Source organism: Macrosteles quadrilineatus, unplaced genomic scaffold, assembly GCF_028750875.1.
Source record: "Macrosteles quadrilineatus isolate MER2022 unplaced genomic scaffold, UCM_ALF_1.0 Scaffold_8__2_contigs__length_117827958, whole genome shotgun sequence".
Lineage (NCBI taxonomy): Eukaryota > Metazoa > Arthropoda > Insecta > Hemiptera > Cicadellidae > Macrosteles > Macrosteles quadrilineatus.
This window is the reverse complement of record NW_026542601.1, coordinates 64,992,389-65,019,728: the sequence shown is the minus strand read 5'-3', so window position 1 is coordinate 65,019,728 and position 27,340 is coordinate 64,992,389. Positions and strand designations below refer to the sequence as shown.

The 27,340-nt window shown below is 34.3% G+C and overlaps 1 protein-coding gene across 1 annotated transcript; it reads left to right on the top strand.

The window, feature by feature from the left end:
* Positions 1-665: 665 nt before the first annotated feature.
* On the top strand, positions 666-19,670 carry LOC129000439 (uncharacterized). Its single transcript, XM_054427403.1, has 21 exons — positions 666-732; positions 3,794-3,939; positions 4,511-4,639; positions 5,516-5,647; positions 6,195-6,353; positions 7,113-7,261; positions 7,513-7,663; positions 8,347-8,531; positions 9,068-9,236; positions 9,437-9,578; positions 11,493-11,674; positions 12,551-12,771; positions 13,108-13,306; positions 13,679-13,892; positions 14,585-14,783; positions 16,067-16,230; positions 16,553-16,692; positions 17,258-17,379; positions 17,793-17,907; positions 18,360-18,731; positions 19,315-19,670. The coding sequence occupies exons 1-21, from the start codon at positions 666-668 to the stop codon at positions 19,495-19,497; spliced, it is 3,540 nt and encodes a 1,179-aa protein (XP_054283378.1). The 3' UTR covers positions 19,498-19,670.
* The last annotated feature ends 7,670 nt before the right edge of the window (positions 19,671-27,340 follow it).

Genomic DNA, 27,340 nt, shown 5'->3' with positions numbered 1-27,340 from the left:
CTTTGCAACTAAAGTATTTCAAAATATGATTATACAAGTGTTTTGTTTTAGGTATCATCCAAATTGTTGGTGTCTTCAGCACACTGATAGGTAAGTAAAAATTATAAATGGGGAAAATATTGGATATCCATTTTCATTTAAATTCCATAGACTCAAAAAAATTTTCATACTAAGATTTTTTTAATTACAAAATTTTTTTACTACTTTTGGTCTTCTATTTTCAGTTGGACTTGTGTTTTGGAGAGAATACTTTATGGCTAACAAAATATCCATTGGATAAAAAAGACACTGTACAATCAATTTAAAAATTTTTGAACTGTCATCAACATTTTAATTTATTGAACTTAACAAACTTCCAAATAATGAAACAACAAATTAGTGTAGGCAACTGTTACAATTAACACAGCTATTAACCAAGTAGAGAAAAGGCTAAATGTATAAAAATATTACTTAAGAAATGCAATTTAAAATATTAAAACCACCCACTGTGCATTATTAATTCCAAAATGTTTACTTTTATTTAAGAGGAGAGGATACAGGGTTAACAGTTATGAAACTTAAAACTGTTTTAGTTTTATTATGTTGATGCATTTTTTCCCCAACGTTAAATGTTTGCAGGAAAAGATAAACTTCACTCGAAACAATTCACATTGAGCTGTACTGGCATGGACTACAGCTATCGACAGCAGAAACTGTTGCAAAATAATGAAGTTCCACAGAACACATTTAAAGGTAACATTTTGTGGGAGGTAGTTTTATTGTTATCACCATGACACAATGTTTTAATTGAATTCAATTCGATCAGGATAATACTAGCAATTGCCAACAAGGGCTGGAAATAAGGAGATAATGCAAATTTTTTATAGCAAAGAATTACAATCTTCTGAATTATTTAAGGAGATTATTCTCTTATCATTGTTCCCTGTTGAATATCTAGAGTACCTCCTTCCTAAGAAGTTTGTCATTAATTTAGATTCCAGATTTTTGTTGGTACCTACTATTCAGGGAATAAAGTAATCTTTGACTAGATTAAGTAAAGTAGGCATTCCTCGGTTAACGCTGGAGCCAGATTGAGGATAGAAAAGAAGCTAGTTCAATTTAGCCACTGAAAAAAATATCCTGCTGTTAGTTCTCTATCTCAAACACCAAATTCAGGGCCGGTTCTAGGAATTTTTCAGAGTTAAGCGAACACCCGAATCAGCGCCACTTAGGATTCCCCCCACCCCCCCCCACCACAAACCAATAACATAACATAACCGTTTTTGTGAATTTTTTACCAATAATTTTGGGAAGAACTTTTTTATAAGTTTAGGTTAGAAGAATACTTGCAATAAAAGACTGTTTATTATTCGTAGAAATTTCACATTTTTACACTTTTACTCATCATATAAACTTTAGAAAAACCAAGGCCACACTAAAATACCCCCGCCGCAGCAAACCTGCAGACTAAGCGAATTTCAACTTGTCTGATTACATTTTTACTAAAATATTTCCATAAATAAGACATATTATTCCCTATTTAAATAACATTAGATTTAACAAGTGCTTAGGTTTGCTGCTACGGGGCAGGTAAAAAGTGTTTTTTGACCATACATCAATAGTATAGGATGAAATAAATAAATTTGCCAAATTTTATCAATATATACCCATAAACAAGTAAACTACAACAATTTTCATTTTCTCCATAAGAATAACATGGGAATTTTTAATTACACTATTTTTGAATTTTCTCCGTGACCGTTAGGCATACAACAGCGCTTCAATATACTAAATTACTTCTTTTTTTAAGCTCTACAAAACATTTTAGAAAGAAATCGCAAAATTTTTTGTTTTTAGGTTCAAAAATGGGAAAACCCATTTTTACCCCATAAAACCCCCCATAATCCCCCGTTCCCATGGTCCGATTATGCTGGATCGCGAACTCGTTCGAATAAACGTAGGTTTACACGTTTGTACCAATTCATCAAAATCGGATAATTTTTGCTCGAGTTATCGCGCTAACGGACACACACATATATATATCCTACTAATATTATAAATGAGAAAGTTTGGATGTATGGATTTATGGATGGATGTATGGATGTATGGATGTATGTTTGTGACAAGTGAACGCGAAAAATACTGGTCGGATTGGGCTGAAATTTGGCATGATGATAGCTCACATTCCCGATTAACATATAGGCATATTCTTATTTCAAAAATCCTTTCGGGCTCCGCCCCAGTGGCTCTGGAGTTTCCCATGTTAACCTTATGAGAAATGGAATTATTGAATCTTAACAGCTGTTTCAATTAAACAAGTTGGTTTTGTTCTATGATGTTCAATAGCATTAGAGTTACAAGGTTTACCAACAGGGTGCAGCACTATTATTTCTTTTACATTTATGACATCAGCTAATTTGCAACCAAAAGGTGAGTGAGCGTAGCGAACGAACTTCAACCTGGAGGCGAGTTAGTGTAACGAACGAGCTAACTGAAGGCAAGTGAGCGCAGCGAACGAGCTCCAACCTAAAGGTGAGTGAGCGTAGCGAACAAACTTCAACCAGGACGTTATTGAGCAATGCGAACGAGATAAACTTGAAAACTAAGAGGTTAAACGGGGCAAAGCCCGCGGGTTACAGCTAGTAAATATATATATATATATATATATGAATTTGAACGGATGGTGTTTTTGGCCTCTAGGGACCTCAAAATGAAAAATTAGATCGGTCTCGGGTCCAGGTCTTACCATGAGTACTACGGTAATAGCTTATTCCCTATATGGGAAATTCGCTAAAAACAGGCCGTAATCCGTAATGCTCGTCAAGCATGACGTCACGATAGAAAACGGCAATGACGTAATGTTTACCGTTTGTGATCAGCTGCTTGTTTTAATCTTTCCTTGGAAAATAAATAAATAAATACCTACGTCATTGCCGTCTTCTATCGTGATTTCTTTGGGCTGACTGGACTCGCCACCAGATGATTTAAACAAAAATCTACTCATTGATTTGGCTTGTTTTTTATCAGCCTCTTCCAAATTCGCCTTACCCTTTTTATAATAAGTGCCAGACGTTTTCTTTTTTTCTGCCATTGTTTTTTTAGTATCGGTTCGCTAGATGTTTTACTCATTTATTCAGTTTATACTTTCTTCTTATTTAATGCGCTAATTATAAATTAAACTTAAAACACTCGTATTCATTCACTTATCAACAATCATGAATCATCAAAACAACGCCATTACGATACCGATACACGCTAATACGCTAATACACTAAAAGAGAGCAATACAACGTAGTGCTCTGCTCTAGGATAAGAATCAGAAGGGAGGGAAGGGAGGGGGAAGTTTCTTGTTGTGACAATTGGCGCTTGCTTATCTCATCTCGAGCAATGAGTGAGTCGTGAAATGAAACCCACAGGCGCCGCGCCGTACGCTGCCGAGCGTCAGCTCACTACAAAATCGAAACTGCAAATGGCATTGTGTCCTGGAGTTGTAGTGCTGTACAAATATACACATTTTTCAAGTGCTGTTGGTACAAACAGAATAAATGCCTTTATTGTGGTGTACTTGAACTCTGAGCGAAAATAAACAAAATTATGTTGTTCACGTAAAAAAAATTGTTACGTTGGCGCCACGGCGCCACTTTTTCGTGGCGCCATATGCGGCCGCGTAGTTCGCGTATGGGTTAAACCGGCCCTGACCAAATTACAAACAATACCAACTTAAAAGAACAAATTTACTGTGGACTTGTTCAAAATGACAAGAATACACTTGCTTGATATACATATTGGTTGAAAAAATTTTATTTATTTACAGGACTTTACCCCGAGGGGCAAGAAGTTCTGTACAGCTACTCTGCAGTGGTTACAACTGGAACTAAGTCTCCGGCACCGTTTGTGTCTCAGTTCAATTTGACTGGAAATATTAAAGTGCAGGGATTCAAGAATAGAGCCAGAGTACAGGTAGTGTAAGGTTTTGTTGGATTTAGTTAATGGCGCAGTATGACAACAAATGTTGTTCATCACACTTGTCAGGAAGTGTCTTTTAGACTCTTGCTCAATTTTGGCTTCGCCTTTTTCTTAAACTTTGTGTCAAAAAGAGTTTTTTTTAGGCCCTAGTGATAAAATAAATTGATCTTTATCTATTCCAAAGACTTTAATCTTAGGGTTTGTAAATAGATTTGAAAAAGTCTAATAAGACAAGACCCATTATTATAATCAAATTTTTTAGCTGCTTTGAGTTTATTAAAGTCTAGCAAGTTTTTAGAGTCCAACTGATGTAGTTGATGTAAATATCAAGCCGTAATCTAATCGACAATGTACATTTTATTTTTGAATTTTGTATTTTTAAATTTACGTGAGGAGTTTTCACAGCGTTAGATGTGTGTGTTCGTGGTTTAAGAAGATTTTATCAAAACATCCGTAGTATAATATTTTATACTTGGTGCATCTCTTATTGCTCTGTTGAAATAACAATGCATATTTCTAAACTTCTATAATTAATTGCTAAATCTCTTATTATAATTTGTTCCAGTTTGTCAACTTGAAGTTTGTTTCGTATAGTGGTGATTTAGCAGCTGAAAAGAAGTTGAAAATATCCAAACTACCAGACAATGCAGCGACATTGTATCAACCATTTGATATATATTACAAAGATGGTCAGGTAAGAATTAATGGTGTTTGGCTATAAAATATAACCAGGCTAATACATGATCATTATTGTAAACAACTTAAACTACAGTAAGAATACTAAACTGTGATTTTATGGAATAAGCTGTATGTAACATTTGATTGCCTTTCAGATTATTGGAAGTATACAGCACACTTTACACTTTGGCTATTGGCACAAATACAAATCTCTCTCTTCATTAGATTTTGACACCTCACAACTAATTTGCCTTAAAACTTTGTACTTTGGATACTTAAGTGAGAGAAAGGTTAAATACACTCCTTTGTGTTCAAAGCCATGAGCCTATTTTTATGAATTTTCTTTTTCTTTCCAAAAGAGATGTACTTACTGGAACGCTGTAAGGCACGTTCCGCCGCAAATCGAGCACTGTATTTAATCACTATTTAACTCTAATAACAATCAGAAGTGGGGAGGGCGCTAAGTACAATTGTCAAAATGTAATTTGAAATATTTCTTAACAATTATTTCCGAATTCAAATTAACCAATAATTATTCAACCAAATAGTCCAATGTATGAATTAATTGGAATGACAATGGTGGATGATCATAATTTTATAATTTCATATGAAGCTTTCAAATTGATCATGTTATTGGTTAACACAATGGTGATTAGTACAACGATTTATTACTAAAATCAGAGATTTATTCAAATAACATAATATGCTCAGTTGAGGGTTGCATGGATATAGTTTGTCTATTCAACATATCTTTACTCAGAACAATTAAAAACGTGTATTTTTGGAAATGTTTACAGAGAATTATCTAAGGATTATTCAAAGTCGATAGTCACAATTGACTCAAATATTTTTGTTCATGTGCCTATTACACTCAGTATATCTACTGTTCAAGGTTTCCAAATTAGAAATGTCATCGGAAACGCCAATGTGGTCAAGAAGTATAAAGCAAGCTGTTAGTGGTATTCTGCAGTTTGATCTACCAAAAATCAACATTGAGGAATATTCTGCTTTTTTGTCAACTGAAGTAAGTACAATGATCTTCACTAAATATATTTTTCATCAGTGAGCTATGATAGTCTAGTAGCATTGTGGTTTCAGTAGTGATCACTGATCTGAAATCTTTCCCATGAGAAGAGACGTTTCAGTACCTCTCTCATTTACTACCGATCCAGTCTGGTTGAACCGTTGTTCTGATAAAGATTTACCGTTTAAAGCGATATCACTTTGGTCGAATGCAGTCCGGCTAAAAGGTGTCCGGATAAGCGGGTGTCTACTGTAGTTATATGTTTTGTTTAGATGAGTCGGTGGCTCAGTCGGTAGTGTCACGAACTTGGCAGCGATGTCGTGGGTTCGGATCCTGGTCACTGCCACAAACATTTTATCAGTATAGTTCACCTTTGTTCTGTATCGGCTCACCCCCTGCTTTGTTGGATACGTTCCATGGATAGGCAAATAGTCTATGTGGACGGGCAAATGCAAGCTTAAAAGAGGCCGCCAACCTCTTACAAAAAATAAATAAAATAACAGTCAACACTTCCAGATCTGCAAAAATAAATATCTCTTGATTACAGCAAAGTATACACGGACTCTGTGCAGTGTTGAATTCAGTAAAACCGCACAAAAACAAGCTTCACATCACAAAGTTTTACAACACAAGAGACTGCCTTGGAGACACTGCGGAGTGGTCTAATGTGGAAACTGAACCTGGATGTTTGAATTTTAATCCTCTGGTAAGTGGTAAAACAAATATAATTGATGTAGCTTGTATTACAGTCCCGGCCACGTAAGGAGAGAAAAGGTCCAGATAGATCAGGTCAGGCCTAATCCACCGTTGTCATAACATAGCTATTGTTGTGAAGCCGAGGGGGCGCGCTATCCCGTCCCAGCGGTCATTGCCACTGCCTCCGTTTAAGTCGTAGAAATAAGTTGCCCAGTAAAAATTCTATAGATCGAACGGATGATGCCTATAATTTAATGGCAGATAATTTTATTCCCAAAGTGAAGACGAATATCACAAAACTTGAATCACAATTCACCGACGCTCTGTTGGTTGGTTAGTCGATCTTATAGAATTTGTACTGGACCGATTTATTTCTAAGAATATAAGAGAGGCAGTGGCAATGACCGCTGGTTTGGGTAGCGCGCCTCCTCGGCTTCACAACAATAGCTATGTTTTGACAACAGCGGATTAGGCCTGACCTGGTCTACTTGGACCCTTTCTCTCCTTACGAAGCCAGGACTGTATATGGAACATGAGTGAGATAATGACTCTTTTTAGATGCTTACTGGACCATGTTCTCTCTTAGCTAAACCAGCAACATTTATGTGCCATAAAGAGGTCATCTTTGAAACTAAATGCAATGGTGATACTTAGGGGGAAGTCTAGAAAAATAGAATAACTTCACCTTTTCATTACCCAATATTGTTCTTTAAAAACAATTTGTTTGTAAAACAGGTAAACCGTTTTTCTTTATTTTTTTTTCTTTCAGACTAATAATTTGGAGTCTACTAGCCAAAAGACTTACAGGGTGACTCCCTATGGTGAAGATACTCTACTCATAAGAGAAGTATTCACAGAAGGCAAAACCCACAGATTCCTGAGAGGAAACTCAAATTCTTCTCATTACATTACTGTTAGGTAAGATTAACTTGTGGCTTTCAATATTTTTTTTAACGTTTTGATAAAAGAAATTGTGCTGTAAAGAGTTAGTGAACTGAATATACTACAGTGACTGTCCTTACGTCATGACTACCCTGAAGTGATTGCATATCAATTTCTTCTCTACTTTCATTCACACTTAATTTTCATGGCTTTTCCAAAGAAGTTTTTGTCATATGATCTTTACTTTTTCATTAAAAGCTCAGTAAAAAGTTAAAATTTTTTTTCAGCCAGAAGTTGCAACTTGTATCAATGAATGGTATCACCAGAGTTGTCGATATTCCTAACCCCGAGGAAATACACAGTCTAGAATTTAAATCTGGACAGTTTGATTCTTTTAAATTTTCCACCAATGAAGATTTAAATAAGGTTGTGAAAAAGGTAAGAAATGTACAGTTTTATCATTTTAAATACCTGTTGGTTTATCGTAATACCAGTTTTATTTATCGTATTTATGGGCTTGTAATAGTGATTCACTGATAGATATTGGTACTAAATTTCTCCTCGAGTTCTTTTTCTGAATTTAAAAATTATTATCTTTCAACTCAACGACTTATTTTAATAAAAAGATTAAATATTTTGCATTGTGCAAAATGATGAGATGTTTTTAGTGATGTTGGTCTCATTTTAAAGTTATGGCTTGACCTACTTCAGAATTTTTCACCTAGTGTCCATGACCAAATTTATTGTATACTGTAGTCTAGTAATTGTATTGCTGAGTGAAAAATAAAAATGGAATTGTGGCGCACCCCTGTGTAATTGGTAAAAAAAGTACTTGGATATTTTGTTCCAAGCCACTATAGGACATCTCCTCTCAACAGTACTAGAGTTTTCTAATGTCAGTGAACTTGAAAAATATAGTTTTGATATGAAATAAAACCCTAATAGTTTATTCACGTCACTTTTGAGAATTCTAGACATAAGTTAGTCAAACCTTTCTGCATATTCAATGTTCCAGAGAGGCCATTCCAGGATAATTAATATGAATGCATGTAATATCATGTAAATACAGGAGACTATAAAATATTTGCTATAATTTTCACTTGCTGGAGTACTTTTTACAGGTACAGCACCTACTTCCCACAGTTCGCTCACAATTGGAGGGAATAAACTCTTTACTGTCAGAACAAGTTGGAGCTCAGGAACCACATCTGGTCCCGCTGGTGATCACGTACTTGCGTAAACTGGATATTGGCTTGCTACAGCAACTGTACGACGAGTTGGAGAAAAATAATGACATTACATCCATGTATGTTGTCTTAAATTTAAATCTAATTAGTTTTTATTTGAATTTTAGCTATATGCTGACTTGTTAAAAACCAGATTTATGTACCTTTGTTGAGGAAGTAGGCTTTCTTGAATGGGAATACGTTCATTCTGGCATAATAAATACAAAATATTATCACTCTGTGTAAAAATTTAAACAGTTCAGGTAGAACTTCCTGGACATATTATTGGACATATATATGTCTTTCTTTCAAGCTCAAAAAGCGACTGTCAATTAAATGTTATAGTTTTGTGTATAGAAAGAGGTAGTTTAACAACCTGTGGCAGGCTGGGTAGCTGAGTGGTTAAAGTGCTTGTCCAACAATCAAAATGTCGCCGGTTAGGTCCTGAGAATAGTCATTAGCTTTTTGATAGTTCAAAACTGGGTTCAGCTTTTCCTGATCATTGAGCTTTAAAATTATCCTGACCGATGAATCAGCTGGATCTTAGTTAGCAACAAAAATGTACCTTTCTTTAAACTTCCAATCTTTATTTCTTATACAATATATTTCTTTTTAGTGACATGTTGATCAAAATACTACCCTTGGTTGGAAGCCAGGATTCAGCTTTGTTTCTTATAAATTTAGCGAAAGAATATAAAGTGAATGATTACGAGGCTGAACTTCTAATTTCATCGTTGCCATTTCACCTTCGGCAACTGTCCGAGGAACACCTGTCGAAGTTTGAGGTATGTAACAGATTCAATCACGAATATTCTCTGGTAAAATTATAAAGCAAGACACGTCTGGAACTAAATTTCATGACAACTAAGTAAAATAAAAGAGTAATATTTTTGTCCTATAAGTTCCTTTTTGATAGTTATCTAAAAGCAAATAGAAATTTTTAACCTTTTTTAGGGATTTTTTAATCAAATTTCAAACATTTTAGGGACTCTTAAATCTTCCTGGACACACAAAAACCGATGTGAGGAATGCAGCAATTTTAAGTTTTGCAACTCTAATTTACGAAACATGCAAGAGTGGAAGATGCAATCCGAAGACCATAAACAAATACACTCTTCAGTTTATAGGTAAACAATATTTGCACAATCTCACAATGGTATAAAAACTTATTTAATCATAAGCAATAATAACTTTTTTACTTTTAAGAAAATATATTTGGAAAATTTGGAATCAAAGAAAATACAATGATTGATTTGTACAATTATAACAAATAAGTGCTGTGTTGCTGCGTTAGAAATGCAGAAAGCTTATTGCAAGAAAAAAGGGTAATGAATTAATAGATGTATGCTAGCAGTAGTCTTACCTATAAGATTTTCAACCATACAATAAATAATATTGACAAAAATAAAGACAAGAAAACAATATTGCACAAACATGTGTTGTGTATAATCTTTTGTATATCTTATATATTAAAAAAATTTGGTTTTTCTTTTCCGAGTTGGTTTGGCTCTTCTACCCGACCGATTTTCATGATTGAGGTCTCAAATCGAAGGTATGAACGCACAGATTTGCCATCAAGCATCGGCATATATTTATCTATAATACCACTAGGCTTATACGTAAACGAAATTTGCTCCACATGTATTTCTTATGGGAGTTAAATTTGGCTTTTCTTTGCCGAGTTCGTTGGGCTCTTCTACCCGACCGATTTTCATGATTGAGGTCTGAAATTGAAGGTATGCACGCACAGATTAGCCATCAAGCATCGGCATATATTTATCTATAATCCCACTCAGTTTATACGTAAACGAAATTTGCTCCCCATGTATTTCTTATGGGAGTTAAATTTGGCTTTTCTTTGCCGAGTTCGTTGGGCTCTTCTACCCAACCGATTTTCATGATTGAGGTCTCAAATCAAAGGAATGCACGCACAGATTTGCCATCAAGAATCTACATATATTTATCTATAATCCCACTCGGTGTATACGCAAATGAAAATTTGCTCCCCATGTATTTCTTATGGAAGTTAAATTTGGTTTTTCTTTGCCGAGTTCGTTTCGCTCTTCTACCCGACCGATTTTCATGCTTGAGGTCTCGAATTGAAGGTATGCACGCACAAATTTGCCATCAATCATCTACAAATATTTACCTACAGTATTACACGACCAGAACACATAATTTGATTTATTTTATATTTCTTACTTCAAATTAAGATGTACCTTTACCAGTTATAGATTTATAATCCCATATATTTTAGTCTAAGAACCTTCAGTTAAATACTGGCTTTCATTTAAGTTATTCAAATCCGACGAGTTTTAAGCAAATGCAAGGTGAATAACCAATATAAAAATTATTTTTCATTATGTTTTAATATGGTTAAAAATCAATAGCTCCAGTATTGTTCCCGTTTTTCTATATGTTTTAGACACAAAATAATCAGTAAATTATAGGATTTAAATTGAGCTATTGAGTGTTTGAATCAGTTAAGCTCAAGATACCGTATTATAAATTTGATTATTTCTCGGATATAATAATTATTTTAACGCTGCGGAGCAGCATCCTCTAGTTCCTCTAGTTTTGTACAAATACACTTGATGAGTATCAAACGAATAAATGTTTTTCAGTTTTCACCAACTCTATAGAGGAAATGTTAACATAATCTTTACACAACTAACCAACCCAAGAACAATCATATGGGTTTGGACAGTTTTCCCAAAAAGCTTTTGACTTAACATCTCTCTTCTCCTCTGAAAAATTCCACCATGAACAAGAACAGGAACAGAGTTACAGGCAGTTATCAGCACACAAACAGTTTTCATAACAAATTATTTTATATGCCCTTTCATATATTGTTGTTAAGAAATTGAGTTGTGGTTATTTTTTATGAGCTGTTAACTACCTGGAAATTTTTTATTGGATAAAGTAGTTGTGTAGGTCATCAATTATTTCTCCTAAACCAAGTTCTATTTTACTCCAAAAGCTAACATTTTGTTTCTAAACTTAAACAAACAGCTACTAAATGTGGCATTATTTTTCTTCAGAAAACAGCAAGGAATACCTAAACCAGTTAGTTTATCTGGCTGGCCTGAGCAATCTACACTTGGAGAATCTCGTAGGGATTGTGGAGCCTCTGATCTCTGGAGAAGACCCAGTGTCCAGTGAGACTGTCAAAGTGTTTGGATTGCGAGCTGTGTTCCCAGTGGTTGCTGCAAATCCTGATAAGGTAAGTCCACAGGATAAAGAATCTGATTGGTTGCTGCAGATCCTGATAAAGTAAGTCCGCAGGATGGAGAATCTGATTGAGTTTGTGGGACCTCCGGTATCAGGAGAAGACCCAGTGTGTAGTAAGAACGGCAGGGTTTGGATTGTGAGCTGTGTGTTCCCAGTGGTTACTGGAGGTACTGATCAAGTAAGTCTGAAGGATGTAGAATGTGTTTACTGATTTTGAAACCAATTTGATTTCAATTGCCTTTTCAGTCAGAGTGAGTAATATAAGTTTTAAGCTTAAAGACAGATTCTTTGTACGTCCAATTAAATTCTTTAGTATTTGAGCAAATAGATTGGGCATATTTGTGTCCAGATATAAAATCACCATGGCCCGGGATCAATTTTCTCAATGACTGTTAAGAAAGACCCAAGATCCATAGGTATTAGGTAATATCATTGACTATATATAGTCAATGGTAATATTTATGACCATAGATACATAGTACTTTGAATCAAAATACTTAAAATAAAAACAATGTTCCATAGTTTACTGTCACCTGTAAACATCTCAGCTATATAGCTATTACTTTATAGCTGGCTCGGCAGGTAATCAAAAGGTTGCCAGTTCGATCCTGAGAAAAGTCATTAGCTTTTTGGTTGTTTGAAACTGGTCCCAGCTGTCCTTGATCATTGGGGTTAAAATAAATGGTCCTGACTAAAGAAACAGTTGGTCTTGGTCAGTAACAAAGCTGCCATCTCATCCATTCAACAACAGTCATTGTTTGCTCATGTTCTACAAAATATGCACCCTTATGGTGGTGTGTTCACAAGTAAAACTATTAACTCTAATCCTTATTTCTCAGATAGCAATAACACAACGGTTTTTCTGCAGGCTTACAAGATATACTGGCCTGTTATTATAAACCCTGATAACACTCTGGAACTAAGGGCAACGGCCTTGACTTTGTTGATGGAGGCTCAGCAAGAATTGTCAGTTTTTACTCAGCTTCATCAGACTATGACAGTTGATGAGTGCAACTCTCACTTGCATAACATTTACTACAAACTGATCAAAAGCTACTCAGAAGACAAGCAGCACTGCCATTCAACTAGGTCAGTATTTTGTTTTACTTTAAATTACACTTTTATAGGAAAGAAACTATTACCGAAGGTTGCATAGAAAGACCTAGACCCGGGCCTGATTTACTTTTTCATTTTGATGTCCCCAGTGGCCAAAAACTCCCATTGTTTGTGGAAATATTTTAGTAAAATCCAATCACACAAATATAAATTCACTGGGTCTGCAGCAAGGGGGATAAAGCAATATTTATTCAGCAATTTGTACATACTTTGAAAAGAATTAACACCTAAACTTGGGTATAAAACTTTAAATACCTTTATGTTTAAATGCTTTTGAAATTCAAAGTAATGTATTATATCTTGTTTCAGGAAACATATTGCTCAACAGATTATGAGAACAATGAAGAAACCTGTTATATCCGAGATTGCTTCCTCCTTTTATGAGTTTTCTGTTGCTGATGGGAAGTTGCGAGTGTTGTCAGTTGTTGGTTCAGTACCAGAATATGGAAGTTCTGCTTACATTACTTACTCATCTAATTGTGATGAGAATCCTATCACTTATTATTCAGTAAGTTTTAAGATTAATTACTTTATTACTTAGGCCCTTTTTTCCTCTTTAAATTTATTAACAAACAAAAATATTTTTACACTGATGTATAATTTGTCAATGATGATTTGTCATTGGCGTGTCAATTAATATTTCAATTAAAATTAATAAAATTAATTATGATTAATTTTGGGTATGTTGAACAGACCCATGTTTAAAACAATAATATTATGTTTCTTGTCCTTGTGTATAAAGGCAATGTGTTTTAATCAAAGAGTGTTAAAATTGTTGAAAGTTTATTGTATCCTTAAGGAAACTCGACCAGTTTCTTAAAATTATATAAATGATTTATTTTACAATCTGAAGTATTTGTATGGATCTGATTTGTTACAGATTTACATTAAATTAAAAGGAGTCAAAATAGAAATGCTGAACGATATTTTACAAACAATTGTTCATCCTTCAAAAGCAGCAGATATTCTGGTGAAACTGATTCAACATGATCTGATTCCTGAAAACTTTCAACTTGAGCTTATATTGTTATATCAACAACAAGTGGTCAGCTTGAGGAACTATGATAAAGACAACATCGATGGCTTACTTAAAGGTAAATGCCCATTTGTAATATGCTTTTAAGATTTGTATTAACTTTATGTTGTAATAACTTTGTGTTGCAATTGCAAGTAAAAGACAAATGTCTTGAAAAGAAATGTCACTATGTCTCATACAAAACACCTGTAAGCTTGTTAACTGAATGAAACCGAGCGAAAAAACTACTAAGCCACCAAGACATAAAACAAACCAACAACAAATTTTTAAGTGTGTTGATAAACTCCTCATAGTTTTTGCACTAAACATTGTGCGAGCTCCATTATAAATGAGTGCAACAGCTGTTTCAGTATTCTGAGTCTGTGGTGTTGCCACTTATGTCTTCCTGCAGCCTTGTATTAGAGGAGGCTATGAGATATGTTTCATAAACATAGACATTACATGTCGTAACCTACACTAATGACATTAACATTATTTGGTTTGGTCAGTTCTTTATGTAATGTTACTTTCAGACCAGTGACATAATTTGTTTATGTTTATGATCCATACTGTTTCTGCACTAATATTCGTGACTAGAAGTACAGGAAAATAATATTTAAAATATTTCAGATCTAGAATATAACTTAAAATACTATATACATCTTATACCACTTTGAACACATTCTTTGTTCAAATTTAGTGCTAATTTTTTAACCAAAAGAGTTTCTCTAATTCAATGAAATGATTTAATGTATTTTTTTTCCATTTCAGACTTGATCAATACATTCCAATCACAGAACATCTTAAACCTCTCAGTCTTGCATGCATCCAGTTTCTTTAACAAGGAAACATTTTTTGTCACTGATATTGGATTTCCTGGAGTTGTATCCTTGGATTATCCAAATATTTTCAGTTTCAAAGCTGAAAAATCATCAAGTGCCTCCACTCAAGATGTGACTTTTGATTTACGGTAAATATTGTTTGTGGAACAATAGTCAATCCTAAAATTTACTTTAGCTTTTATTGTGTTCTTGTCAATATTATTCAGAATTTCATCCAGTTTTATGAAATGAGCACTGCAAGACCTCCACTTATATTTATTTAGCTGTAGGGATGGTAAGTTATTTTAAATTTATAATCTAATATACCTAAATAGCTATGTTTAAATAGCTAAATATCTAGTGCATTTTTGTGTGTGCTAAGCGCATGCATTGACGCAGATGGATGCTTTCTTAACACTAAATATGCTGTAACTAATACCTCCCAACAGAAAAGTGTTCTTTTCGTCATCTATTATTCAATTATCAATTATCAATTATTTAAGATGGGGACGCCACTATGTGCGTATTTTAACCCAAATATGAGTGAAGGATGAGTGTAGGATGAGTGGCGCGATCTTGTAGTCTTGTTAGTGACTAAGGCCGACATGTTCCTTAGACACAGCTGTTAATTAATAGCCCATACAGCTAATGGCAACTAAGGGACCTACAGTTTATAGTGGAATCCGAACCACATTTTTCCTTGTAATTTACGAATTGGTCTAATTATCAGGATAGTACTGCGGATAGTCGTAGTACTCACTAGTGCGGACGTTAATCCACACCAGTGAGCATCGCATCCACAGTGCATCCCTATAAATATCCACAATTCGTGACCTCCTAGTAGCTGGATTACAGGACGACGCCACCCGTCCCAGTCTAGATAAAGGCATCTAAAAAAAGTGAGGTATGAGTGTGGACAGCTGAAAGAAACGTCACAAAGCGCATGCAATAATAACGCATGCGTTGATAGATGATGAATTGAATATTGGATCAAATGTTGAAATGCACGTTGAAATTGAAAGCGCACGAGTCTGGACATAACTATTGAGTAAAATGTTCATGAGCTCAGTTCCAACAAAATCATCTGTTATAGACAATAGACAATTCCTTTATTACAATTTCATCAAGAAATGTTACCGCGTCAAACAGCGTTATGGATATAATTTACTCAAGGCAAAACTTTTTGTTGATCCTCCCGTGGATGATAAAGTGCTCATAAATCCTTGCAAAGCTGATCCTTCAAGTCAACAGCAAATGAACTACTCTTGGCTTAGCAGAGATTACAAAATAGTTTAAATTAAGAACATAATAGAGTACTGAATTTCCTATGCCTTATATTTTATCAAAGACAATTTAAATTTGTTGTATTTAATATTTTGCAGTTGGATATTTTTTATACTTCTCTCTCTATTACGTTGGATGTAATTTTCAGGTACTGGTCCCAAGGTTCAGCTGTTTTGAAAATTAAGAACACAATGGTAGACATTTGGCAGGGCATCATAAACTCTCACAGCAGCCGTTTTAATTTGCCTCTTCATTTAGAAATTAAACTTAGCGATCACATTTATGTGACATTGAAGCCAGCTTTGGATAAAGGTAAACCTATAGTTAAATATTATTAGTATGTACTAAGCTATGGAGTACATGGAACCATAATACAGTCTGATAGTTAAATACTGTTTATAATTCTCTGAAACATATTGTTGAGACTTGATCGCCATTTTGAACTCCTAAGATAAACAAAATTACATGTCGAACACTCTAACAGTTCAAACAGACTTAAGTTATGAAATAGCTTGAAGGCTATGTTACGATGACTTGAATTTAACTCTCTTGGATTGAAATAATTCACAATTTTCATCAATTATTAACTTTTACTTTGTTTAGTTGCAATCACCTTCTTATTTGTTTTTTACAGAGAATAACCACGTTGGGTTCAAATGGCACACACAAACTGACATATTCACTGTGACCAACAGTGAGAACTATGATGCATTATCTGTGTCATGTAACAACTGCAAACCTCTCTCTTCAGTGAAGGGCAAAAAATCACAGACTGTGAGTTTATTTATCATTCAGTTGAGATCTTGAATACTAAAACATAAGCAAGTCCACATATGACCAGTCAGCTATTTAAATAATGTGAAAACCATAAGTTGATGTTGCAATCAGTTTGTGTTTGATTTTGAAACCTTACAATTTGTGGAAAACAGTTTTTTATGGGTGCTAAATAAGGTTTATGAGTCACATACACCATATTATTGCACAATACTCTACAGTGTTAAACGTATGTTCTGGATTGAAAGCGTAAAAACTACATTTTAAAATTTAGAAAATATATTGCACAACTTTCAAAATATTGAAGCGTGTACAAATTATTATTGCTCAATATCCTGTCAATCAACTTCTGAATATTTATTCAGGAGATTGCGGATATGTATCTAAAGCTATGATTATGTGCTAATGCTAACACCTTCAAGATGGAGTGTCAGAAACTGTCTCAGCTATTGTCTCTCATATTACATGTAGAATATAATGTGTTTAAAAAATAAATAGCATTTGCAATTAACTATGTGTTTACCAGGGTTTTCACATGTAATATTTCAGTCTTTATTTGCTTCAGGTTGAAAATAAACTAGACAATCTTTGCTATAGTTTACACAGTAAGATATTTGACTGTGAAGATGATGGAAGCACCAACTTGTTAAGCTCTACTCCAGGTTTTGAGGCTCCAAATCTACTAAAGTAAGTTTAAAATGGCTTGAATCTAAACTTAGACCTGTAGAAAAACAGTCTGTATATTAACCCGAAGTCAATGGTGTTAGGAGACAACTTAAATATGAAAGTACAGAACCTATCAGCAGTTCCAATGGTAACAAACAAGGTGTTTATTTTTCAGCAAAATGCCTTTCCCAAATAAATCAATCCAGCAAAATTATATATTTTTTCTTGTCCCAACATGTAACACTGATGCTTACTTTCCAAAACTGCTGACAGGTATTGTAAATTTAAAAAAAAAATCAATTTCGTAGTCTAGAGGTTATATTTCAGTTAAGAGTTTCTTGTACAACAATTGACCTGTCTATTGTATTAAAGAAGGTTGCTTTCCCCTCCAGGTTTCATATACAACTGTGTTCATTACTTTCTTTTGTCAACAGCACCTTAGGAACGTTATTAACTGCTGGATTATTCCTCCAAAAATATTTGCTTGGTCTGCCAATTAGTGGAAGCTGTGGCTATTCTACAGTTTACACTCCAAGTCAGGAATATTCTGTAAGTTAACTATGTTACTCACATCTATGTCTAGTACATATGGGAATACACTTGGATCATCATGTATAGCAACCAAAACAACTGTCTTACAAAAATACAATTTTTTTGAATGTTGTAAAGTTATGCTATGAATTAAAAATATATTTTTCTTTTTACTTTTAGAAAGATTTTTACTATAATTTTCAATCCACAAATATTCTCAACTTAAGTTGACTTCAGGAAAATTGTGTGGTATTGCAAATCAACTTTTTTTAAAGTGCACCTGTAAAACATGTTAGTTTATGATTACCTAATTTCTTGTAAGCAGGTTTAAACAGACCAGTAAGACTTTGACTTCCAACTTTACTTTAGAATTTTACTGATAGAATATATTGTGTAAGCATTAAATAAACCTTGTATTTCTTAGATATTATTTTATATAATCATTACTACAATTATTTTCTACAATTCAGGTTTGCATCAAGTCTCTTCAACAGATAAACAATGTAACTATAATGATCGGAAATTCCATATCCGAGGAGCGATGTGCACCCAACATTATGGAAATCTCTTTATCGCTCGATGGATCGAGTGAAGGCTCCTACGACAAGGAACAGCTGATGGGACAATGTAAGCGGAAACTGGCGGCTGGGTTCGAGGCCAAACTCAAAGAACAGTTTAAAGGGAAGGTCAGCACTTGTGGAATGGCGAAATCAAACAGTTACGCTGACAATCAGGAGTGGTGCGATAAAGAAATGAAACCTCAACTGTTGAGCTGCATGCAGACAGAAATGAAGAGAAGCCACCAAGAAAGAGTGATGAAACTCAGCGCTAAGTTTAGTGAGGTAAGGAATAACTTAAGTTCTCAGTTTATTCTGAAATTACTTTGATTTCTAAAATCATGGTAAACTTTGTACTTCAAATGAATTTTAGTGCTCAGTAAATGAATAGGAGAAAACTTGTATTTCAAAAATCAATTAGCGATATTTTCATTTTTTTTTTTAAACCTATTAAACAACCAAATAAACATTCTTCTCATTTGTTTGTCTATATTTACTTGGCAATTCAGTCAACTAAAACCATCACATTTTATGCAAAATATAAATCCACAAAATTTTAAAGGGAATCTTTCCATTAAAAGGGAACGAAACCCAATGGTTTGGATGTTGTCAAAACTCCCTACACATCTAGGGAATAACAGGAATGGTAAAAAAATGTATAGACTGTTGCATTTTAATTATGTTTGATGTTTACAGGAATTAAATCTACAGAAATGAATGTTATTTGCAATGCCACCGTTAGTAAACTTTGTTGAGAAAACAAACCAAGCGTTCTTTTATAACAACAGTTGTAAACAAATTGTTTGGCATAAATAATTAATATTGAATTATTATTTCATTTTTTTATTTCCTTTAATTTTAATTTCAGTTACCAACAAGTTTAGAAGATGCTTTTCTTCGCCTCATTGCTGGATCAGATGCGGAAGTAACCAAGGAGGAAGAAAGTGATACTAATGAAACCGGTGCAACATTTGTTGTAAATCTTACAAAAAGTAAATACTCCTTACATTTGCCTCATAAGCACATTTTGTTCTCTAATACTTTACATTAGAGCTGATTAAGCCATTTAATTATTTAGCAACAAAATACAATTTATAGAGATAATTTTCAGTTGGATTTTTATGATGTTTTAGTTTTAACTAAGATCTCATTACCAGTATTACAATTACTTATTCATGAGTTCCATGATTGCTGGCACAAGATGAAATGTTTTGTTACTTTAATGCTTGCATGTATTACTATATGTTGTCAAAACTCCCTACACATCTAGGGAATAACAGGAATGGTAAAAAAATGTATAGACTGTTGCATTTTAATTATGTTTGATGTTTACAGGATGTAAACACAATGTACAGGATGTATTACACAATGTAATACATTTCAGCAAAAACAACTTTTTCTACAAATAGCAGCATTGTAAATTCAATTTTTGGTTTTTAATGTCTGAATAAGTGGTTTATTTTTACAATTTTTTTGTAGCAACTTACTCTGTACCATTATTTTAAAGAATCAGGATTAATGTAATGTAAGATAGATTGCATATTGTTCGATGGTGGTAAAAGCTACACAACCTATATTATAATATGTTTAATGCTACGGCAGAGTAAGAAATGTTAACATAACCAGTTAAATACTTGATGTACCTTTTCTTTAAATTATTGAAAAGTTACAAAACAATTAGAATAGCATTTAATGTATATTAAAATTCTCGCTGAGTGAATAAAACTGTTATAACTTGGATATTGAAGAGACTATCCTTTTGTAAGCAATCTCCGTTATGTTGGGATGCCACAGGAAACTTGAGTGTCCAAAATCATCACGTGTGATGTACAAAGTCTCAACTACGTTTGGAAGTTGACTTTTAAGTAATTGAATATCCTGAAAAGTAAAAGAATTAATAGACATTAAAGATGATCAGGATCACTGCTATTACTCTTAGACTTATGACTTGATACCTTAAGAACCATAAGGAATTTCCGTGTGAAAAATTCTTTGTATAGAAAACACTTGGGTAGCTTTAAAATAGTGTGTTTTAAGGTCATAAAACATTTTTATAACAATTATTGTTTACTTTCATTACCATATACTCTTAGTACCGCTACCGAATAGTAGCTAGTAATTTCAACTACATGTTCTGGGAATTTGTGTTTTGGGTTGTTGAGAAATTATTAGTTGACCAAGACACATTTACTTTCAAATTTAACTAGATTGATTTATAACTATTTACCAATTGCATATTTTGATCCAAATGTAAAAGGATGAGTGTAACATTTTACCGACTAGAACCAACTGTTACATTAGTCAGGACCGTTTATTAAAAGCCAATGTCAAGGACAGCTGGGTCCTGTCTCAAACCATGATCCATCAAAAAGCTACTAACCTTTCTCAGGATCGAACTGGCGGCCTTTTCTTTACTAGGCAAACACTATAACTATTCAGGTACAACTAATTGTTCAATACTAGGCTGAAAGCTGTTTAATTTCATATAGTTGTGGTGTGGTTCATTGGTATTATTTCTTCTAACTCTGTGTCTCGTAGTGAAATCAATACCGTAATATGATAACGTTCTTTAAAAATGTTAAAACAAATGCTAAACAAACTAGATTAAAATTGATGTTACCTGAGGGGGAACTAGGTTGTCCTTTTTCGCATAAATTAAGAAGACTGGAACTTCAACGTTGCTCAAATTGTAGGTCTCAGGGTAGGGTGAGCCATACAATTTAAAATTTTTTTGTTTACCGTAATCAAATCTTGCAAACTTATCTGAAATTGAAAAAATAGAGCTAAAAAAAATCATAACTCAGTTTTATCTATGAAATAGATATAAATTATAGGCTTTATACTAAAACTAGTGAGTCGGTGGCTCAGTCGGTAGCGTCGCGAACTTCGGGCCCAAGGCAGCGATGTCGTGGGTTCGGATCCTGGTCACTGCCGATAACATTTTATCAGTACAGTTCACCTTTGTACTGTACCGGCTCACTCCTTGCTTTGCTGTAAACGATCCACGCACAGGCGCTTAGTCTATTTGGACGGGCAAATGCAAGGTTAAAAGAGGCCGCCAACCTCTTTAAAAACAAAACAAAACTTTATATTGATCGTTTTAGATTTTTCCTGTAAAAATTAAAATTTATGTAAAGGTTAAGTTAGGAAAAAACTTGACCAAAAAATAAAGCATTAAAATTTGTTCAATCAAAACTAAATATATACATTCATTTCCATATTCTAGGCTTCACCAAACACACACGATAACTGGTAGGAAAAGACTGTTTTGATTGATGGTAGTTAAATTGTTCTGTATGAATAGTAAATACTGTGTTGTGCTCCATTTACAGCAAAAAACATTATAGGTTGTTTATGATTTGGTTGAGACGTGGTTTTAATACTAACTGAAATCTTGGATAGGAAACACTATGAAACTCACCTGTCCCCATAGTTTGAAAAATGTGCAGAAGACATTTAACAGACATAGCAGTAGGATAATATTTGACATATTTCGTGAAAAGTGGCTGGAAAAAATAAAATATGATTACATATTGTCATTGCTAGTTTAATTCCATTTTTAAATAATAAGCAGCATATTTTGATTGCATCAGAATCATTTTGAGTTTGTCCTATCAGGCCTAGAAACAAATGTATGAACATATTACCTTTCCAATAGTCAATGATATTAGTAGACAAATTTGTAATGAATGTTTAAGAAGTGGATATAAGTTTTTTTTTTCACATAAAAAAAATTTAAAATCATTTTGAGAAATGATGTTTGCTGCTTCAACAAAAGAGAGAAATATTTTGAGATATTCACCTTAAAACTTTTAAATGCTTTGAATAAAATAAAAACCAAGCTTTTGAAACTCTACAACAATATCAACTAGGTTTACCAATACGTACAAAGTCGATCAAGGCTCCATTTCCAATGAAAACATTGTGAATAGCCATACATATATTTGTTGCGTAGTCCTGATTCAAACAAATATTGTACAAAAAGTCAAACGACCCTCCGAAATTGCTTGGAGGAACTTGAAATATTTTTAGATCACGAGACATTCTCTGGAACAAAATCGTAAGAGGCTAAACTCAAACAAAATGAAGTATAAATTATTATTAATTATTCATATTCACTTGATGATATTCAAATATAATCTTCAACCTGTAGAATAGATATGATGTGTGAATATTTGTAAGTTTGGTTAGTTTGATTTTTATTATACTTCGTTCAGAATATTTAGGTAGTTTTGGGGAAGAAACCTATCCCCTCCAGCACTTGACCCTTACCTTTAAAATAACGCTCAGCAGCTGATTAAGCAAAATACATTAAATACAAAAAAGTAGTGTGGGAACTTCCCCTCAAACCTCCTAAATTTTGTGAACGAAGTATACCAAGGCGATGATTTTAAAATGTGTTAATATTCTGATAAGTCGTTTTGTAACTTAGTTTGCTAAAATAGTGGTGCAATGACAAAAAAATTAAGCTCATAAACAAAAAATATCATTTAACCCTGGCTCAATTTTCCAACTTCAGCTTCACCTTAATTGTTAAACTTCAGCTTGTCTCAAAAAGAGTCAATCTATGCCTAGAGATGAAATATACTATATTTTGACTTTGATTATTTAATTCCTTAACAAAAAGTGTATAATTACCTCCATCTGGGGCCTCAACAAACTCAGCAGCCGCACACTACCAGAGGTGTACTTCATGTTGGAGTGTGACCCAAACATCACCAGCTTGTGGTATTTCTTACTGTATTCAGGTTTCACAGATAAACCAGCCAAGATAGAGGTCCCTCCCATGGAATTTGAGACAAAGGAGATCTTTTGGTTCCCGGTGATTTTCAGTATATAATCAGTCAGAGAGAATATGTCCTCCGTTCCCAATTCTTCGAATCTAGACACAAACATGTTGAAAGTCAGTATGCTCAGGATTTCATAAACTACAAAAAATTGCAATACTAATATCATAATATATTTAAGTATCTAAAATAACCCTGCTACAAAAACCTGCAGACTAAACAAATTCAGAGAGTTAAATTTGCATTTTTTTATCTGTGATTGTTAAGCGAACAACAATATACTTAATTGTTTTTTTTTTTAACCTCTACATAACGGTATGGAAAGAAAATTAAAAATGTTATGTTTTGGGGGTCAAAATGGGAAAAAAACTTTTATCCCCATAACGTCTCTATGAAATTCCATTCTAAAAGTCTGATCATATACTGGTTAGCAATTTTGTTTGAATATACATAGGTTTATACACTTGTGCGAATTTCATCAAAATCAGATGATTTTTATTTAAGTTATTGTGCATCCCAACACATTTTTGCATATGAATTTTAACCGGTGGTGTTTTTGGCTTCTATTAACAAACAAAAAAGGGTCTTGCCATGAATAACTCAATAGGGTAATAGCTATTGGAAAATTTGCTAAAACGGTGAAAAACTGGCACATACAGTTTCTATCTTTCTCTGTTATGACCAAATTTAATATTTTTACAGTTACGGGTGTATAAGGACATTTCCTTAACCCTTTAAAAAAAACATTTTCCAGAGAGCAATAATTATTCTTGGACCCAAGAATACAATCTAAGACGATTCGATTCCCTAAATTTCCAATGATAAATATTGGGGGAGCGAGCTTGTCTAGTGGTTAGCACACGAGACTTTGGTCTCGGGTTCAAATCCCGCCATATCACCAATGGATTTTATCCAAGTGATAATGCCGCAACCCCTAGGTCCAGCCTGAAGTAATGTGAAAAACAATCCCGGGCTTGTGCCTAGCGTCCTAGGGCAAAAAAATGATACATATTCTCTATTACTTTATTTTTTATTTAGATTCAGGTTTAAATGGCAGCTATATTAAACATCAACTAATCCACTCACGTGAAATCCCAAAACTCCTTCTCTGACGGTTTCCATTTCTTATGCTGCAACGAATCTGTAGAACCTCGTAGGTTAGGAATCCAAACGTCTTGTCCAGCATCATGTAAAAGATACCCTACAAAATACATAAAATGTAAAGAAAGTTACTTGTATCCTAAGATACGTTTTAATAAACTAATATTTCAAGTAAACCTCATGAGGAATCGTTCAAAAATATATTTAGAAATTTATTTTAGTGCTACTAAATAAGCTATTAAAATTTTTTTAGTTTTTGGAACTCTAGGCTTTCTAATTTTGGTTCCTATATTTGCTAAAGGTGTTATGAGATTATATTTAAAAAAGATCAAATACAAATTAAACTAGTGACAAAATAAAAACTACCCTCTGTACCTAAAGCTCTTCCGCGTCCCTGCATGATCCAGTCTATGGCACTGCAGAAGAGTCCGTGGACCATCATCACAGATGGAGCTACAGACAATGATGTAGACTGGGGTTGAGGCAGTCTATAGACTGTCAACAGATAGCCACCACTGTCAATAATGTGTGTCTCTACTGGGTACCCTGCCTCTGTGATCAGCTCAGGCTGTAACATGTAAATATACACATGTAATATACATGGGCCATCATCATAGATGGAGCTGCAGATAATGATGTAGACTAGGGTTGAGGCAGTCTATAGACTGTCAACAGATACCCACCACTGTCTATAATGTGGGTCTCTACTGGGTACCCTGCCTCTGTGATCAGCTCAGGCTGTAACATGTAAATATACACATGTAATATACATGGGCCATCATCACAGATGGAGCTACAGACAATGATGTAGACTGGGGTTGAGGCAGTCTATAGACTGTCAACAGATACCCACTGCTGTCTATAATGTGGGTCTCTACTGGGTACCCTGCCTCTGTGATCAGCCCAGGCTGTAACATGTAAATATACACATGTAATATACGTGGGCCATCATCATAGATGGAGCTGCAGATAATGATGTAGACTGGGGTTGAGGCAGTCTATAGACTGTCAACAGATACACACCGCTGTCTATAATGTGGGTCTCTACTGGGTACCCTGCCTCTGTGATCAGCTCAGGCTGTAACATGTAAATATACACATGTAATATACATGGGCCATCATCACAGATGGAGCTACAGACAATGATGTAGACTGGGGTTGAGGCAGTCTATAGACTGTCAACAGATACCCACTGCTGTCTATAATGTGGGTCTCTACTGGGTACCCTGCCTCTGTGATCAGCTCAGGCTGTAATGTAAATATACACATGTAATATACATGGGCCATCATCATAGATGGAGCTGCAGATAATGATGTAGACTGGGGTTGAGGCAGTCTATAGACTGTCAACAGATACCCACTGCTGTCTATAATGTGGGTCTCTACTGGGTACCCTGCCTCTGTGATCAGCTCAGGCTGTAACATGTAAATATACACATGTAATATACATGGGCCATCATCATAGATGGAGCTGCAGATAATGATGTAGACTGGGGTTGAGGCAGTCTATAGACTGTCAACAGATACCCACTGCTGTCTATAATGTGGGTCTCTACTGGGTACCCTGCCTCTGTGATCAGCTCAGGCTGTAACATGTAAATATACACATGTAATATACATGGGCCATCATCATAGATGGAGCTGCAGATAATGATGTAGACTGGGGTTGAGGCAGTCTATAGACTGTCAACAGATACACACCGCTGTCTATAATGTGGGTCTCTACTGGGTACCCTGCCTCTGTGATCAGCTCAGGCTGTAACATGTAAATATACACATGTAATATACATGGGCCATCATCATAGATGGAGCTGCAGATAATGATGTAGACTGGGGTTGAGGCAGTCTATAGACTGTCAACAGATACCCACTGCTGTCTATAATGTGGGTCTCTACTGGGTACCCTGCCTCTGTGATCAGCTCAGGCTGTAACATGTAAATATACACATGTAATATACATGGGCCATCATCATAGATGGAGCTACAGACAATGATGTAGACTGGGGTTGAGGCAGTCTATAGACTGTCAACAGATACCCACTGCTGTCTATAATGTGGGTCTCTACTGGGTACCCTGCCTCTGTGATCAGCTCAGGCTGTAACATGTAAATATACAGTACATCTAACCTGATATATTTAATCATATGTACTAAAAAACTTTTGCAAAACTTATGACAGCTAGCCTGACTATACTACTGGACCGAATTACACGCGGTTGGTAACAAATGAAAGATATTTTCCTGTGGATGTGCAGAATCCCTTTATAAATTAAAATAGGCTCAAAAATAAGCACAACAAATGAATTTAAAAATGTTAATAAAATTAACATGGTCCTTATGGGTTGCCATGTTGGCGACGAAATTACAACAAAATTTGAACAGAAAATCAAAACAAATGGAAAAAATTTCCAATCACAACCTTTACTTACAGCGTGGGGTGAAAATATAGAAGTTTGCACAATACTCACTTTTGGTCGAGTTTTCGACCACGGGGGGAATCAATAAGTATAGTCTAAAATAAATTACTGTATTCCTAATTTATAAATTCTCATTATATTTGTTGCTTGTTTCTAATTGTATTTTAAACTCTGATAAACATAATCTATATTCTGCAAAATTTTGTTTTTGGTTTGTTTATTTAATTCTTTTTACTTGAACTTAAACTACACGATCAAAATGCTCTCCTAAGTGGAAGCTTACTATTAATGGCTAAGCTACTGTACTATGCATTTTTATAAGGTATCAAATGTAAGATAATGTTACGCCTCAATACTTTTTTCTGGAACCAATTTTATATTTTAAACTTGGAATATATTATAGACAAAAACTCTTTCTCCTCATAAAAACAACCAATAAATAAGTTAAGAAAAAAAACTGCTAGTTAGCTAATAATTCACAACTACATTAAATTCATCATGCAAGCTAAAGCTAAATAAAAAATGTACTTTCTAAACAAATAATGGTGTGGTTACCAGTGGTTTCAATAAGAGACCCGCCACTTTAATGT